Source organism: Vespa crabro, chromosome 22 (assembly GCF_910589235.1).
Source record: "Vespa crabro chromosome 22, iyVesCrab1.2, whole genome shotgun sequence".
In the NCBI taxonomy this organism is placed as follows: Eukaryota; Metazoa; Arthropoda; class Insecta; order Hymenoptera; family Vespidae; genus Vespa; species Vespa crabro.
This window is the reverse complement of record NC_060976.1, coordinates 1,621,271-1,640,000: the sequence shown is the minus strand read 5'-3', so window position 1 is coordinate 1,640,000 and position 18,730 is coordinate 1,621,271. Positions and strand designations below refer to the sequence as shown.

Below are 18,730 nucleotides of genomic sequence, written 5' to 3'. Positions count from 1 at the left end.
TCCCTAAATTGAGAGCTCAACGATGAATTTATTATGTCATCCGACGTAGACGGTATTGCTGAGAACGTTCCTTGTTTAATCGTATTATTATTTCCCTTTATTTGTAACTTTTGTGATTCATTCTTCATCGATTTATTCGTATTAGTTATATTTACAAGTTTCTTATGTTTATTATTTATAACATTGTCATTAACTTTTTCATTTTGATTCTTTGATTTTATAACTGGTTCAAGTGTAACGTTACACTTATGTATATCCGTAGTTTGCGTAATATTAACAGATCTATTTGTTTTTTTATATTGAGTATTCTGTTGTAAATTTTTACTCTTACTCGTTAGATTTTGTTGTTGTTGTTGTTGTTGTTGTTGCTGTTGTTGTTGTTGGGAGACATTTTCTTTGGTTTCAGAATTTCTTTTATCCTTCTTAGACTTTGTTGTTTTAATATCTGTAACGCCTTGCTGTTGCATTTTACGTTCTTCGGTTTGTTTAATACCTTTAGACTTTTCATTGTTATTGATTTGATACTTTGTTGTATGTTTCGTATCGCACATTTTAACTTGTTGCTGTTGTTTTGTACTACTGGCTTGTTGTAATTTATTACTTTGTATAGTTTCGTTATTGGTAGATGCTTTGTTTGTTTTCTTCTTTTTATTATTATTATTATTATTATTATTATTATTATTATTATTATTATTATTATTACTATTATTATTATTATTATTATTATTATTATTATTATTATTATTATTATTATTATTATTGTTGTTATTACATAAATTTTGTTCTTGTTCGGATTTATGTAAAGGTACTTCCTTGGTTTGTCCATTTACTAAAGTAAATAAAACTTTATCCTCCGCAGGAGTTTGTCCTTTTAATGTTATTGTAACAGTTGGTTCTGTACTATTGGATTCCATTATTCTTTTAATCGTAACAATTTGTGGTTGATTTTCTGTTTGTTGAATGGCCGGCTCTAAGGTCGCGGCATTCATCTTGGCCTCCTCTTGCTTTCTCATTTCTCTTCTTAATTTTTTTCTTTCCTTTTTAGTCAATTGTTTATCCGTCAAATCCATTGCTGCCAATTTCTCTGCGATATGACTGGCATTGTCCTTTGTATTCAATGTATTTATATTTGTCGTTCCTTTAAAAGCTTTATTACTAAAATCAAGTTTTTCATTTTTCATATCGATTTTACTCGTTGTTTGATTAGAATTAGAAATTTGTTCTAACTTATCAGTATTCGATATACTTTTCATTTTCAAATTTGCAGGAGTTACCGAAGATGAAATTTTTACTTTATTACTACAAGAATTATTTCCATTAATATTTGACATTTCCTGTTTGTCCTTCTTCTTATTAGTTATATGCTTTCCATTTGATAATGCATTTGGATTGGAAGTAGGTAATATCGAGACCTCAGGAAGATTACATTGTGGTAAAAATCTTTGATTGACTGGTTTCTGAGAATCGACAACGGTGATCGTAACTTCCGGCGTCTTTTTTTGTAATTCAATTAATTTCTGCTTCTCCGCCTCCTGTCTGTCCTTTTTCATTTTCTCTTGCAACTAATAAATATTAAAATGCGAATTAAAAAAAAAAGAAAAAAAAAAAAAAAAAAAAAAAAAGAAAAAACAAATTAGTTCCTTGCTTTACCCTCTTCCCCTCCCCCCCCTTTTTTTTCTTTTTTTCTTTTTCATTAGAAAACAAAATTTACAACATTAATTTTAATATAATTTACACTAACCTTACGTTGCTTCTGTCTTGCCTTTTTCTCAGCCTTCTTATTATTATCCTTTTTCCCATTCTGATTACCCTCAATGAAGTCCAACAATTCTTCTAAATTTCTTTGATCCCTTGGATCATCCGACAATGTTGTCGGAACAGGTGTATTCGATCTTAACGCCAAATTATTCATAATTGGTTTCGATTCTTGATTGACGTTGGAAAGCGGCAATGCCACGTCGACCAAACTTTTTGGCGTACTATAAGTGGCTTTACATTTTTTAGCTTTTTTCTTCGTCAATATTTGTCTTAAACGTTCTCTCATTTCGTTATAATTTCTACTAACTGGTGCTACGGATGGCTAAAAAGAAGAAAAGAAAAAAAAAAAAAAGAAAGAAAGAAAGAAAAAGAAAGAAGAGGAAAAAGAAATAAAAAACGAGAACAAAAAACGAGACAAAAGAAGAAGAAGAAAAAAAAAAAGAATTATTATTTTATAATAAATCAAATTGACTTATCGTTAACAATTTCCAATTATATTATAGAAATTTGTCAGGATTAACCCTTTGAGTGTTATGGGCGCACATATGCGTCCAGCGAAAGCTTTCGATATAGACTATGGACGCAAATACGCGCTCGGCAGATGCTATCAGTATGGACTATGGACGCAAATATGCGCCTGGCAAAAATGATCAATGTATTATACTATGGTCAAATGTATATGTTCGACAATTGTTTCTATTGCGCGAAAAAGTATTTAGTCCACGGCGAACGTCTGCGCCAGCCGCGCGTCGTCCGTACGGACTGCATAGACCACGAGTATTTAGCACTCAAAGGGTTTAAGTTCCATTAAATCATAGATAAATATTTCAAACTTACAACCCCATGACCAAAAACTTCACAATAACAGCAATCGCAGTGTCTACTAGAATCTCTTTGAGCTGAACTACTGGTTGAACAAGAATCCTCTTGACTGCTTGCAGAATCCGAACAATCTCCGTCTCCGGAACTTACTGTAATATTAAATTGTAACAAATATTATTACTAAAATTAAAAAAGGAAAGATGATCTATGTCAAGAGAGAGAAAAAGAAAAAAAAAAAAAAAGAAAAAAAAAAGGAAAAAGAAAAATTATTCATTTGTACTAACGATCATTACACGATACCCTCTTGATGTGTTCAACATTTGTTTGTTTATGACAAGCATGTGAATTATGATTATTGTGGGTATGAAGTTTGTGCGAAGGCACTGTACTTTTTGTCACATCCGAAACAGATCTATGAGTATATGGATGAGTGGTGGTTGTACCTTTCATAACAGAAAATATATCCTTGAATATCTTTCAATGACAAACATTTGGATGAAGTATTATAAAATATATTTCTACTTACTTGGAAATGTAATACGATTATGATTTGAATTAGGTGTCTGAGTAGTGGAATGCCTTGTTTGTGTTTGTATAGATTGTGTTGATCCCGTTTTAACGGTTGGTTTATTTAATTCTTGATTACAATTAATTGTAACTGAATTCGATGATATCTCTTTAGGATCAATATTAGTAATCATTGGCTCTTCTAAAACTGTATAAAAATTAACAATTAATATAACAATATATTATTAACAATTGTCATTGTATACAATTAATACTAACTTTTTGTTAAACACGGACAAATGTCCCATTTTCTTTTTGAATTTAAAAGACAAGGACAAAGAGGATCTTCTATAGTTCCTTTCTTCCTTTCAGTTATTTCTTTTGCATGTAGATACACACATTGACAAGGTTGCGGAATAGACGGCTGTGTATCAATATTATCATCTACATTCTTTAAAATAATATCTTTTTCTTCTTTAATACCAATTGTATCTTTCATTTCTTCGAATAATTTTTTTAATTGAATTTCAGTATTACTGCTATTAGTAGCGGTAAAGTTAATAATGTGTTCTGTAAAAATTAACAAGTCAGATGGAACTATATTTTATCCTTATTAAAAATTATTATTAAGTAATAAAGAAAAAATTCACTTACTCATTAATCCATTAGCGATTATAGGAAAGAAATTAACATTATCCGTTGGTAATTCAATATTTCCAATGCGACCATTTCCACTCTAAAAAAAAATTTTCATTTTGTATAAAAATAAATATATTAAAAAATATGCTATAATTTCTTTTTTTCTTTCTTCTTTTTCCTCTTTTCTCTCTCTCTCTCTTTCTCTCTCTCTCTCTCTCTCTCTCTTTCTTCTTATTATTATTATGATCACAAAAATAAATAATATTTACCATTGGAGATGTTGAAGGTTTTGTACATTCTTGACATCCACAATCATTTTCTTCTTCCACAATATTATCTTCTATAGACATATCTTTACCATGACTCCTATTATTCAAAAAACGAAAACAAAAAAAAAAAATATATATATATATTTATATTTGTATACCGTAGAATTGAAAATTGTAATCAAACTCTTTCCACATACCTGACTCTTTTAATCGCAAATTGTTCTAAATGATTTGATGCATGAGCATAAGCTAAAGAATCAGGATCATTTTCATTGGCTACCATATGTCTTACAGTAAGTTCCCTTGCAATATCAACTAATTTTTGATGACGTGCTTTATTCCAGTCATCCAATAAAATTTGAACTACTTCAAGACATTGAGATATATTAAGTGAATCTAAGCTAAAATCTGGAGTAGGACTTGTCGATCTATCGTCCATACTAGATGCACCATGTTTCGCTTGTTCGATGAGAGCAGTTAATTGCCCATCGATTTCTTGTAATTCACTAAAAAAAAAGTGAAAGAGCGCAATTATAAGAGATTTTATATAGATATTAAAAAAAAATTATGTAGATAAAAAAAAAAAAAAAGTAAAATTTAACCCTTCGAGTGTTATGGGCGCACATATGCGTCCAGCGAAAGCTATCGATATAGACTATGGACGCAAATACGCGCTCGGCAGATGCTATCAGTATGGACTGTGGACGCAAATATGCGCCTGGCAAAAATGATCAATGTATTATACTATGGTCAAATGTATATGTTCGACAATTGTTTCTATTGCGCGAAAAAGTATTCAGTTCACGGCGATCGTTAGCACCAGCCGCGCGTCGTCCGTACGGACTGCATAGGCCACGAGTATTCAGCACTCAAAGGGTTAACACGTTCCGTGCCATGTGTACCACCGGTGGTACACGTTAAACTTGATACTCGGGCCACGTGTACCACCGGTGGTACACGCAGTAATTTTTTTTCTTTAGTCAAACTATCAAATGGCCTGAACGACAAGTCAGGCAAAAATGGCTTGGCACGGAACGTGTTAAAACTAAATTATTATAGATACCTTCCGCCATCCGACAATTTCATCAGCTTCCTTATTTCCATGATCTTTCGTATAGTTGTAAATAATTCCCAGCCTTCTCTAATGTGCCTGAGTTGTGTCATTTGTACTGCTTGTTCTGCACTACAATTTATATTGAACATTTAATTTTTTTTTATAATATTACTTTTTCTCTGTGATATAAATTATTTTCCAATGGTTTTGTTTAATACCAGGAATAACATATTACATACTTATATTTAACCATCCATGGCTCTATCTCTGGCCACAGGCTACGAATTGTTATCATTTCATCATCAAATGACAGATATCTACGAATTAGTTCCTGATATTCCAAACCTTTCAATAGTAAAACTTTCCTTAACTGTGAATAATTAAATTAATATAAATGATCTTAATCCATTAAATTTATATTAATAATATATCAATATATAAATTGAACAATATGATATGAAAAAAAAAAAATTTAATTTATTCATTCACCTGTACAAGAAAAGGAGGCAAATTATTTTGTACCAATGGATTGTTATAGACATAAATTTGATATAATTTCTTAATAAAACAATCCCACGTTAAATTAAATTTACATAGATGTTTTTTTAATGGTTTTACTATTATAGAAATTTTAAAAGCAGTTGATATTAATGCATCATAGTCATCCAAAAGTCCTATAACGTAATATAATAAAATATTCTCCTTTATATAATAATAATAATAATAATAATAATAATAATAATAATTATTGGTTTTTTTTTTTTTTTTTTTTAAATATAATTTATCAATTGTTATTACAATAAAATTAATACAAACCGGCAAGAAAGATTTCAGCTAAATTATTCACACTACGATCATCTAAAAGTGCCAATAGGCGAACTTTAACTTCCACAACAAATTCTTGGGCCTGACCCACTAATCTCATAAATAATTGATAAGGATCCCTTTTGCATAATCTATAATTATAGATAGATATATATATATAAATTTATTTTAATTACATTTATTATATTAATTTATTATATTCAATCTGTATAAACAGATGAATAAAATTGAATACTCACTGAGTCACTGTATCATGCATATCAATCAAAGGAAAGATTTCTTGTTGGGATTGTAAATTATCGGACGTGCGAGAAACTTCCAAAGCTGTTTTAAAAACTGCGCATATTTGTTGTCTCAAATTAGACCAAAGATTTTGAAATTTCATGGCAGCTTGTAGCTCCTCGCGAAATATATCTCTGTGCTCATTGAAAATGCTCTTAGTTAAGAAAGATTTGTTAACGGAATAAATAAATATAATAATATTATAATAAAATTATTCGTATAATTATTCTTTTCCATTACCTGTTAGCTTTATAAACGTCGCACGAACATGACTCTTTATTTCGTCTTGATGGACTATGAATCGATATTGATTTTGTAGAAAGATTATGAGATGATACCTCCGTATTATTAGATACAATAGTACATTTCATATTTTCAGAATAAACTGTGTCACTATCTGAGGTATCAATTTCGCTTTCATTTATGGTCATACTCTAAAAAAAAAAAAAAAAAAAAAGAAAAAAAAGAAAAAAAGAAGAAAAAAAGAAGAAAAAAAGAAGAAGAAAAAAAAGAAAAAAGAAAAAAGAAAAAGAAAAAAAAGAAAAGAAAGAAAAAAACGTTAATGTTAATTTTTATTAGAAATATAACAATAAAACGTAATTTCTATTAAAGTTTTCTTAAACAACATACCGTCAGAGGAACATAGTCCGTAATATTGGTAGATATAACGTTTTCCTCATCTATGTCACCACTTATATCATTCCCCAATCGCATAAAATCAACATTAAAACAACATTGGGGATCATTGTGCGTACAATTTTTTCCTAATGTTTCACCCATCAAAACGACATTTCCTTCCTTTGCTCTTTCACATTGATCTTCCTTTCCGTCACTACCGCTCATTATTTCAATAAATCTAATAGAACAATAACACAATAGAATATTTACGTGGTATTAATAACCGAGTAGAGAAACAACTGATACGTTCTTTTTTTTTTCTCTTCTTCTTCTTTTTTTTTTCTTCTTCTTCTTCTTCTTCTTCTTCTCTCCACTAAAAATTTTATCAACTACCGCGTAAACACCTGCACGGCATCAGTCAACACTCACTCAATATGGCGTCGTCTCGCGTGTTGATCATACGTAAAAGAGAATCTAGATTCGTAATCGACTTGTAAATTTATGTTCGTCGATCCGTGATGCCTACAATAGCGCCACTCATCTTATTCATTTTTCTTTTTCTTTTTTTTATCGCTTTTATAATACTATTAAATTATTTAATAAGATTTTTTGTTATTACAATTTCTTTTTCTTTTTTGCCACTTAAGTATTACATCAAAAAAAAAAAAAAATATATATATATATATATATACAAATACATTTATAAATTTCATTGTGTTCTTTTCTAAGAATATAAAAATAATATTCAAAATGAAACGAGAAAGATTTATACGTTTTACGTATAATTTGTTAAGCTATAGAGAGGCGTACTTTCTACTAAAAAAAAAAACAAAAAAAAAAGAAAAAAAAGAAAAAACAAAAGCAAAGTGTATGAAGAACACATTTAACGTGTTTACTTAGAAAACTGTTTTATCGACCGTAGATACTTCGTGATATAAGAAATTATTTTTCATTTTGCAGAAGGTATCGTCGGTAAGTTACCATAATAGATTATAATATTTGATCACAATGATCAATTTTATTCTATGATACAATTAAATTTAATTCCTTAATGACACATATTCAATGATATCAAATAAAAATTGAAATTGAATTTTATTGATTATCGATATTTAATCGAACATTCAGTATTATTCAGTAAAATGTATAATTATCTAACACATGCGAAATATTGGTAAGTGAATAAAAAAAAAAAAAGATAAAAAAAAATAAAAAAATAAAATAAATAAAAAAAACTTCGTATATTCTTCAATATCTACTATATTTACTAGTATATGTAACATTAAAATAATATAAATTCATGTAATTATGTATCTTCATAGATTTTGCATTACCAAAATTCACCATTTATTTATTATTATATAAAAATTCACCATTTTGCAAGTCATATTCATACACGTTGGCAAATTAAATTTAACATTATGCAAAAAAATAATGGTTTCCCTACCACACAATAATTTTTCCTTCGGATTATCGTCTTTTAATTTTGGAAATATAAGAGCAATGAGAAAAAAAAAAAAAAAAAAAAAAAACCCTAAAAATTAATATTTCAAAATACAAGTTATCAAAATTATTGAAAGATCAACGTACGAATGAATATCTATCGAATTTGTATTTATAATTAATAAAAATTAATTATTTCCAGTATCGTAAATAACGGAACTCGTTAAAATCTAAATTCAATCGTTGTATTATTTTTTCAATTAAATTTTCAAATTCCAATTATAATTGTATATATTCGCATACGCGTAATAAAGATATTATTATGATTTATTAAAAAATAAATTTACGTACGTTTGATTTTATTTTCATTAGATATAAAGAAAAAGGAAAAAAGAAAAAAAAAAAGAAGAAAAAAAAAATATATATATATATATATATATATATATATATATAAAAGAAAAGAAGAAGAAGAAAAAAAAAAGTAAAACTTAAGAAAACAATTCTTTGTACAAAAGTTTGATTTGTCAAAATGAATTTGAATATTATTTGCAAATGATTTGAACGTTACTTCGAAGATTATAAATTTCAAATAAGAAAATCTCTATATTAACGTGAAACATTCGATGTATTTATTTCCTTGGTATAAAGTGAAGATATATCCCTTCGGAAGGTCTCAAAATGAGAGCACCGTAAAACTTAATGTTCTCCTCCGTTTGAAAGCTTTTCACTTTCCATTTACGTAAAATCGCAACAAGTACGAATTTCTGTTCCAATTGAGCATATTTTTGTCCAAGACAATTTCTCGGTCCTGCGCTGAACGGTATGTAAGAGTATGGATGCCTGTTCTTCGAATTTTCCGATAGAAATCTATCGGGATTAAATTTTTTCGGATCCGGCCATATATTTGGATGTCGATGCATACAAAACGAGCTCATGGACACAATGCAACCTTTTGGAATGATGTAATCGTCTTAAAGAAAAAAAGAAAAAAATAAAGATATGAATAAAATAAAATAAAATTTTAATAAATAATTTTTAACAAAACGAACGAACGAACAAACAAACAAACAAACAAACAAACAAACAAACAAATAAATTTCTATAGGATCTCGAATGTGTATAATAAATTTCTCCGCGATGATCAAATTTGAGAGGAAGCAAAAGAAAAAAAGAAAAAAAAAAAAAAAAAAAACAAACAAATAACAGGAAAAAAAACGAAAGAGAGAGAAAAAACAAATTCCAATGATAAATTTACAATAATCGATCTTTACCTATCTTAACGTCCTCCGAAAGTTTTCGCAAAAATGCAGGTGCACTGGGATACAATCTAAGTACCTCCTTTATCACCCTGTCGAGATATTTCAACTGAGATATTTCTTTCGTCGTGGCCGATTCATTTGAATCACCAAAAATATAATCGAGCTCCTCGTGTACCTTATCTTGTATGTTTTCATTATTACCCAAACAGAAAAGCGCCCAACTTATGGCCGCTGCAGTCGTATCGTGTCCCTTTTAAAAAATATATTTCAAAACGTATAATCATACTTTATATATATATATATATATATATATATATATATATATATATATATATAAAACTAACAATAAATGCAAGTGCATAATATATGCAGGTTGTACAATTTGGAATTATTCAGTTCGATTAACAAAAAAATATTTAAATTATAGCTCGTTTACAAAGATTCGTTTTAAATGATACTTAAGGGAAAAGGAAAGGGGGAGAGAGGATACATCTTACGATGGATCAATAATCTTCTATGATTGAACACATTTTTGGGATTTCAAAGTCTTCTGAATCTTTTTTCTTTTTCTTTTTTTTGTTTTCTTTTTCTTTGTTTCTTTTTTCTTTTCTATGCAATTTTCAATATCCTCTCTCTCTCTCTCTCTCTCTCTTTCTTTCTATCGTGAAATATGCTTTCTTAGGATTTAAATAAATTAGGATTTCTTTTTTTCTTTTTTTACACTCTATATAAATAAAAATAATTCTGAAGTATAACTTACAGCAAACATAAACGTATCGACTTGTTCCCTTAATTCCTCATCAGTCATATGATTTTCATTACTTTCTCTAGCATCTAATAAAAGATCTAAAAAAGCTTTTCTTGTTGGTTTACCTACGATCGAATAAAAAAAAAATTTTCATTAGAAACACATATATATATATATATATATATATATATATGTTGTATGTGTGTATGTGTATATATATATATGTTGTATGTGTGTATGTGTATATGTATATATGTACCCACGTGTGGATGTGTATATGTATATATGTACGTATGTATGTATGTATGTATATATATATGTATGTATGTATGTATGTATGTATGTATGTATGCATGTATGCATGTATGTATATATGTATGTATGTATGTATGTATGTATGTATGTATGTATATACATATGCACAAATGCAAAGTTAAGAATTATATATACCTAGACGATTCAAAAAAGAAAAAATAAAAAACAGAAATAGGACGTTTTATGGTAACTTTTTTTTTTACATGTAATTTATTTCATTTAATTAAAAAAAAAAAAATTATTCTATTTTTATATAGAAACAAATTAAAACAATCATTCAAGATGCCAATAATATCTTTTCGGGTTGTTGTCAGAAATTATGAACAAAAAAAAAAAAAGAAAAATATCAAAAAGCTTTTAAGGAACATTAAAAAAAAAAAAAAAAAAAAAAAAAAATATAGAGGAGAAAAAAATCAGGATATAATCGTTAATTATAAAACACTCATACCAATTTCATCAAGTGCTAATGACGTTTTATCGTCGATATCGCATTTTAATTCTCTCGCCATTTTCTTTTTTTTAATCACCTATAAATATAAAAAAAAATATATATATATATAATTTCATTCATGAACTAACGATTAACGTTAAACATCATAACTATAATAAAATTAAAATATCTTTAAGTCTTTATATTAATTTACCTCTCTTGTAAACGTATGCATAATATTTATGGAAGAATAATATTCCTTTCCTATTTGCGTCAATGCAAATAACCAATCCCAGGCTAACCATGGACGATATAAACGATACATAAATAATTCCGTGAATCTTAAAATATTTATATCCATTTAATAATTAAATTTAACAAGAAAAATCGATAATATCTATATCTATTTATATATAATTATTTTTTTTTTCGATATATATACATATATATATATATATATATATTCTTTTTTTATAATAATATAATATATAATAATATAATAATATTCACTTATAATAATATAATATATATATATTATATATATACAGTGATTAACAAAAGGCGCGAATGAGTCCCTTGGCAATATATTGAATATATATATTATTCCAAATATTACATTGGCAATATTTCTTGTATATTTTCGTAATGAATCCATCTCCTTGAATATTTTATAGAAGACTTTTTCTTTAACTCATTCAATATCTTATCAAGATTAATTCATTTACGTAATCGAACTTTCGTAAATATAATGTATATTAATTAACAAAGAAAATCGATTGATTTTTAGGATTCACGTTGATCGGACATTTTTTTTTTTTTTGTTCTTCTTTCTTTTTCTTCTTTTTATTCGTACAAGTCATAAATCACCAGTTAAAATATCGTTTTGTTTTTTCTTCTATCTTTCATCTTTTTTTTTTTTTTCCTTTACTATTATAATATTATATTTACATTTAATAATACATCATGTATATTAAACGATAACACAATTATTTTGCTTACCTATGAACGGCCTTGCCGTATTCATTCTCCATATTTTTTTGCATATTTATATTCACTCCCATTGCAGTCTCTGAAATAAATAAAACGGAAGAGTAAAGTTTATAGATAACGTAATGCAATCTCAGTGAAATATTTTTCAATCGTTCATAAGTTTAAATGCATTAATGTGATGTTTAAATAAAATAAATGATGTGTTTTAATAAGATAAATTATGTGGCATTTGATTAGAGAAAAAAAGAAAGAAAGAAAGAAAGAAAGAAAGAAAGAAAAGAAGAAGAAAAAAGAAAAGGTCAAAATTAATTTCTAAAACGTACATTTCTCGACTTTGGAAGATGAATGAATGAATGAATGAAAGGAAGAAAGAAAGAGAGAAAGATAAAAAAGAAAAAAGAGAAAAAAAGAGAAATAGAGAAAAAAAAGAAGAAAAAGAAAATATATGAACGTTGCAATAAAATTATACCGCATATCACGTCCAATGTGCATCGATTGGCGTATGGAAATATGTCGATCGCTTCCTGTGAATTTTTCTTTATCTGTTCTTCCAGACATTTCACAAAAATATCTGCCTTCTCTGACATCACAATAGCATATTGTTCCAATACATTAAAATGAAAAGCAGGGGTGATCAACTTCCTATCGCGCATCCATTTTTTTCCTGAAACGAAATAAATTTATTTATTTATTTATTTTTTTTTTTTCCTTGCATTTATAATCGAACCTTCGAGACATATTATGCATTGACGTAAGTAAAACAAGAAAAAAAAACAAAAAAAAAAAAAAAAATAAATAAAGAAAAAAAATTTCCGAACAATTTCAAAATATATTTACACGAGTTTACAAAATACGAGCAAAAGTGTGATTATTATTATTATTATTATTATTATTATTATTATTATTATTATCATCGTAGAAAGCAAAAAATTCTCTTGATTGATCGCAAATGAAAGAATTTTTACCTGTTGACGTTAACAATGCCTGTCCCAACCAAGGTTCCAAGTATTTGTATAAGGATGCCTTTTCAATATTCTTCATACTTCGTAGTATTATCTGAAAAATTTATTTTTTTTACTGAGAAGGAAAGGAAAAGGGAAATGAATAAATAAAAAACAAAAAAAAAAAAAAAAAAAAGAAATCAAAAGAACCAACCTCAATGTATTCGGGTTTATATATGTGAACGACAGCCTCGGTTCCGAACCAGGTTCTAAACAATCCGTTCTTGAATTTAATCGAACAATTTAATAATTTCAAGAATTGATCTGAAAAAAAAAAAAAGACATTTTCATCAATGTGATCCATGTAATTTTTGTATTATTATAGATTCGAAGTTGAAACAAAGAAAAAAAAAAAAAAAGAAAAGAAAAAAAAGAAATGATGAAAAGAAGAAGAAGAAAGTAAAAAAGAGAAAAGGGAAGGAGTAAAAGGAGAAACATAAAAAACTTTCTTATTTTGTATCATAAATAATTAAGAAACTGTATATAATAATTATAATGAAAGTACATTGATCGGATATCAATGATAATTAATTTTCGTTTCTCTTAATTTTTTTTTGTTTCTCTCTTACTCTCTCTCTCTCTCTCTCTCTCTCTCTCTCATTTTTTTTTAATAATTATCGTTTTATCGATTGCTATAATACAAACAATAATAATTATATTGTGGAAACATATTATATTAAAATAATATTAATAAATAAAGAGACATCGTCGTTGTTTATCTATATTGTCGATCTCCTGGATGAAAAAAAAAAAGAAAAAAAAAAAAAGAAAAGAAGAAAAAAAGAAATAAAATAAAAAGGAGAAGGTCATGAATTATCTCTCGTTAGTATTCTCTTATCAAATTATACGAATGAAATTATAAACTAAATAGAAATGAACGTTAACAAAGGTTCTTTTGATAAAACTTTTTCTTACAGAAAAATTGTGTCTGCTGATAATAAAATGCTGATAACAAAATCATTGATACTTTCCATTGCTTTAATTAGAGAGATAGATTGCGTATAATCTTGGAATTCTACGTACAAGTACAGCGAAAAGAAAAGAAAAAAGTAAATAAATCGCAATTGATATTAAACGACAAAGTGTTTGCTTATGATAAAGCAAAATAAAATGAGCAATTGAATGTAGAAATTATTTTATTCGTTTATATGATAAAATTTTATATGATTACAAATATAAATATATATGCGTATTATTATAAATAATTATTATTTTATTATATGCGTAATTTTTTCTTTTTAGCAAAACTTTCGCCAAGACACTGTCTTTAAATAAATGAAATTAAGGAAAGAATGAAAAAAGGAGAAAATTAAACGACCGAACTAAAAGGAAAAATTATAAAATTATTTATCAACGTTTTTTTTAAAAAAAAAAAAAAAAAAAAAAGGAAAGGAAAAGGAAAAAGAAAAAGATAAAAAAATTATTTATATTAACACATTGCATACGGTGCTCTACGTGCTCAATGCACTTCCAAGGCCCGCACATTTTTAAACTCTTATTAAAATTATTAGAAGCATACTTGGCAAGCAACAGAATGCATATATGCACATTTTAAATTTGCATTTGGTATTATATTTACATAAATTATTATCCTAATAACATAACAAAAATATTTATCTATGATTGCCTAAATCATTCAGATTCAGTCGAAAAAACATTAAAACGAGATATCTCGTGACTATTCGTATATCGTATGCAATGTGTTAAATATACGTATACTTTTTCATTTTCTTTTTTCTTTTTTCTCTCATTCATTCCATAGAAAATATCCTGTTATATTTCGCTTGTTTTCTTTTTACACACACAAACGCATATATATATATATATATATATATATATATATATATATAATGAAACGAAGAGAAAAATCATGAATTGTATTTAATGTAATAATCAAAGAGAGAAACAAGAGAAAGAAAAAACAAAAAAAAACAACAGGAAAGAAAAAACACACGAATGAGTTTACCTTCTTTTTTTAATTTTCTTGGGGACACCGAGGTATCAAATAAAACATTTCTTTGCAGCCCTGGAAGTTTGTTGATTCTTTTACGAAAAACATACGCATTGTATAACGAGAAAAATATTCTTATCAGAATAAGAACGCTTATACTTGTTAATATCAATAACATAAAATCCATTATATGTTTTTACTTAACAATTCTTAATATTAATTATAGCACTAACTATGAAGACGACTATCAAACACTAACTGTATTCTTAATGCATTAATGTTGCATATATAAAGCGATCGTAGAGACAATTTTTTTTATTTTTCTTTGGAATCATATGGATATATATGACATAATAAATTATGATCGGTCACTATCATCGGCGTAAAATTCAAAATAATAACATTGATTTGCATAATTAGTATTATAGAAATTGATTCAGCACGATGAATTTTTTACGAATTAAATCATTTATATTGAGAAAGATTACTTCCATCCTATATTGATATGATTTAATCGAAATTTGATTAATGAGAGAAACAAGAAAAATTTGAAAATATCTCTTAGATATAATCGTATTAGTTCAATGAACGTCGATATTTTCAAAGATTGTTAATTTTATATATCATATATAAATATTTAATATTTTATTTACAATTTTACAAATTTTATACGGAATTTGTAACATTTTTTTGTAATAAACGAGTACAATTACACTATATATATATATATATATATATATATATATATATATATATATATATATATATATATATATATATATATATAAGTGTAATAAGTGCTTAAAGTTATTGTAAGAAGATGATTTTTTTATGTTCATATTACCTCTGAGGATGATTTGAGCAAGAATGAAACAAAAAAAAAAGGGGGAACAAAATAAACGGAATAAAATACAATATCAATTCTTTAATATTAATAATAGTAATAATAATAATGATAGTAATAATAATAATAATAATAATAATAATAATAATAATAATAACAATAATAAGAATAAGAATAAGAATAAGAATAAGAATAAGAATAAGAATAAGAATAAGAATAAGAATAAGAATAAGAATAAGAATAAGAATAAGAATAAGAATAAGAATAAGAATAAGAATAAGAATAAGAATAAGAATAAGAATAAGAATAAGAATAAGAATAAGAATAAGAATAAGAATAAGAATAAGAATAAGAATAAGAATAAGAATAAGAATAAGAATAAGAATAAGAAAAAGAATAAGAATAAGAATAAGAATAAGAATAAGAATAAGAATAAGAATAAGAATAAGAATAGGAATAGGAATAGGAATAGGAATAGGAATAGGAATAGGAATAGGAATAGGAATAGGAATAGGAATAGGAATAGGAATAGGAATAGGAATAGGAATAGGAATAGGAATAGGAATAGGAATAGGAATAGGAATAGGAATAGGAATAGGAATAGGAATAGGAATAGGAATAAGAATAAGAATAAGAATAAGAATAAGAATAAGAATAAGAATAAGAATAAGAATAAGAATAAGAATAAGAATAAGAATAGGAATAGGAATAAGAATAAGAATAAGAATAAGAACAAGAATAAATTATAATTTGAAATTCTTTAAAACATTCTTTTATATATCTATTTACCTGTACATATTCAGATTTGTGAACGTATACTAATGCTTTATTTTTCAACCATAATTTATAAATCCCTTCTTTATATCGAAGCCTTTATTGACAGAAGTTTTTATAATAATCTAAAAAGAGAATAATTAGTAAAAACTTCTGAGTCGATTTCACTTGAGTTTCTTATCTTGTTATTCATTACTTTTTTTTTTTCATTTTTCTTCATAAAATAACGTATGTCAATATATTATTTAAACAATCGTCATAGTGCGTGAACTCGAAAGTCGATCATTATTATCAATCGATCAATTTTTTATATAACACTGATATATATATATATATATAAATATATGTATATATATAAACTGTATGTATATATATAAATTATATATATGTAATTGTCGATGAAAAATAAGCTTACCGTATTTCGATTATGAATCTGATGAAATCGATTGCGGCTCCGAAGAAGGAAAAACTATCATCTAATATTCTATTACGGAAAACAAATTTTATATAACTTTGATAATATATTAATAAATATAAATATTAACAGAACAATTAGAATAATCGTTACAAACATTTTATAATGTTATATGACTTATAATATTAAAAATATGATTCCTTTCGCGAATACGCGCTGTTTTAAAAAGAAAATAGAACTCATATGATCTTTTATAGTCAAAAAGCTTTAACTGTATGAACGAATTCAAATTTCATGGACGATTGTAACATCGGTTACGATAGCAATTACAATTAATGATCTTAAATATTCTTAATTCGTATTTTTCTCCTTTACTCCTACCAGTAAAAAATATTCGTCAAGGTCACGTAATATCTATCATTATGTCATCTTAAATTTTGCGGCTTATAATTTCAAAATATTTCTATCTTTATCCTCTTTTCTTTTTAGTACCCAATTTAGTTATGATAACAGATCTATAAATTACATATAATTTTCTTATCACGGGAATATAATTCTTGTTTTCAAGTCAAATTATTACACAACTTGTAGTTAAACAACAAAAAAATAAAAGAGAAAAAAAAGCAACACATGCTCTCTCTCTCTCTCTCTCTCTCTCTCTCTGTCTCTGTCTCTTTTGCCAATTTTTATTTCTCCTATATTTAGAATATACTTAAAATGTAAATGTTCTATGTACGTTTGCAACTACACGTTAGAAAAACGAGAGTTCACCAGAAAGAAAGAAATAAGAAAAAGAAACGAAATACAAAAGAAGGAAAGGGAAAAAAAAGACATAAACCTTCAAACCAACTATAATTATTATACCATTTTAGATAACTTGCACGAATGAAAATATAAAAATAAATAAAGTTTCTTATCCGAACGACTTAATAGGAGACCATTAGATTCACCGATGATAAAATGCGAAAATTCATCATGGTTTTTAGTTTTGTTCTGCTTCCTTTTCTTATAAAATATATATATATATATATATATATATATATATATATATATATATATGTAAAAATGGAAGCAACATGATGAGATTTGACGCAAGCACTAAGAATTCTGTTTCCTATGGAATTCTTTTTTTTGATATCCAAATATCCGACCATCGTTGAACTACGTGTTCTTCGAAATCTCTCCTCTTATCATAGGTAGATCTTATCGACTTTCTTTGTGTGCTATATATGTTATCCTGTTACGTGCTTGTCATGGATAGTTATTGCACTCTTATCTTTTTCTACCGTGCATTGACGCACCAAATCGATCCATTCATCATCCAGCCTATAATAATAATAATAATAATAGAAATGGATATTATTGTATGTAGAATTCAGGATAATAACAACAATCTACATAAAGCGCATTACAGATATTGCTTCAGTACAGAACGTGAACAATTTTTTAAGAATTAAATCGTTTACATCGAGAAAAATTACTTCCGTCGTATATCGACATGATTTAATCGAAATTTGATTAATGAGAAAAACAAGAAAAACGTTTTTTATTCGTTAATTCTTGACAGGAGGTGCGGAATGGAGGAACAGGTTGAAGAAGTAGAATGGTCGGGAAGGATGGTAAATTTTGGTTCACTGGGCAAATAATTTGTTGGATGATGTTATTAATGGTGAAAAAAGAAGAAAAAGAAGAAAATGAATATAAATAAGTAAATAAATAAATAAAAAGATGAATAAAACAATCATGGCAGTGATGTTATAGAAATTACATTGTATAAAAAGTAATT

The 18,730-nt window shown here is 26.5% G+C and overlaps 2 protein-coding genes across 7 annotated transcripts in view; both read right to left on the bottom strand.

Annotated features, from left to right (window-relative positions):
- Nucleotides 1–7,224, bottom strand: part of LOC124431653 (uncharacterized protein MAL13P1.304-like) — an 11,835-nt gene extending 4,611 nt beyond the window's left edge. For 4 of the 6 annotated variants that reach the window (XM_046979791.1, XM_046979792.1, XM_046979793.1 and 1 more), the window contains exons 1-16: nt 6,787–7,224; nt 6,397–6,590; nt 6,114–6,290; nt 5,866–6,005; nt 5,539–5,723; nt 5,289–5,419; nt 5,059–5,178; nt 4,193–4,501; nt 3,996–4,092; nt 3,742–3,823; nt 3,367–3,657; nt 3,107–3,295; nt 2,865–3,023; nt 2,596–2,729; nt 1,742–2,080; nt 1–1,562 (exon numbers count right to left, since the gene is read on the bottom strand). The exon at nt 1–1,562 is cut by the window's left edge and continues 269 nt beyond it. In XM_046979791.1, coding sequence (XP_046835747.1) covers nt 1–1,562; nt 1,742–2,080; nt 2,596–2,729; nt 2,865–3,023; nt 3,107–3,295; nt 3,367–3,657; nt 3,742–3,823; nt 3,996–4,092; nt 4,193–4,501; nt 5,059–5,178; nt 5,289–5,419; nt 5,539–5,723; nt 5,866–6,005; nt 6,114–6,290; nt 6,397–6,590; nt 6,787–6,999 — 4,322 coding nt within the window. In that variant the 5' untranslated portion in view covers nt 7,000–7,224. Of the gene's footprint in view, nt 1,563–1,741; nt 2,081–2,595; nt 2,730–2,864; nt 3,024–3,106; nt 3,296–3,366; nt 3,658–3,741; nt 3,824–3,995; nt 4,093–4,192; nt 4,502–5,058; nt 5,179–5,288; nt 5,420–5,538; nt 5,724–5,865; nt 6,006–6,113; nt 6,311–6,396; nt 6,591–6,786 lie in introns of those variants that run through there. The other 2 variants (XM_046979794.1, XM_046979795.1) reach the window with 2 other exon arrangements.
- Nucleotides 7,225–8,823: 1,599 nt separating this feature from the next.
- Nucleotides 8,824–15,150, bottom strand: LOC124431709 (cytochrome P450 4C1-like). Its single transcript, XM_046979891.1, has 10 exons — nt 14,927–15,150; nt 13,115–13,224; nt 12,925–13,015; nt 12,429–12,623; nt 11,969–12,038; nt 11,184–11,310; nt 10,988–11,066; nt 10,237–10,349; nt 9,489–9,726; nt 8,824–9,187 (listed from the first exon to the last, which is right to left on the bottom strand). The coding sequence occupies exons 1-10, from the start codon at nt 15,096–15,098 to the stop codon at nt 8,847–8,849; spliced, it is 1,536 nt and encodes a 511-aa protein (XP_046835847.1). The 5' UTR covers nt 15,099–15,150; the 3' UTR covers nt 8,824–8,846.
- Nucleotides 15,151–18,730: the final 3,580 nt, after the last annotated feature.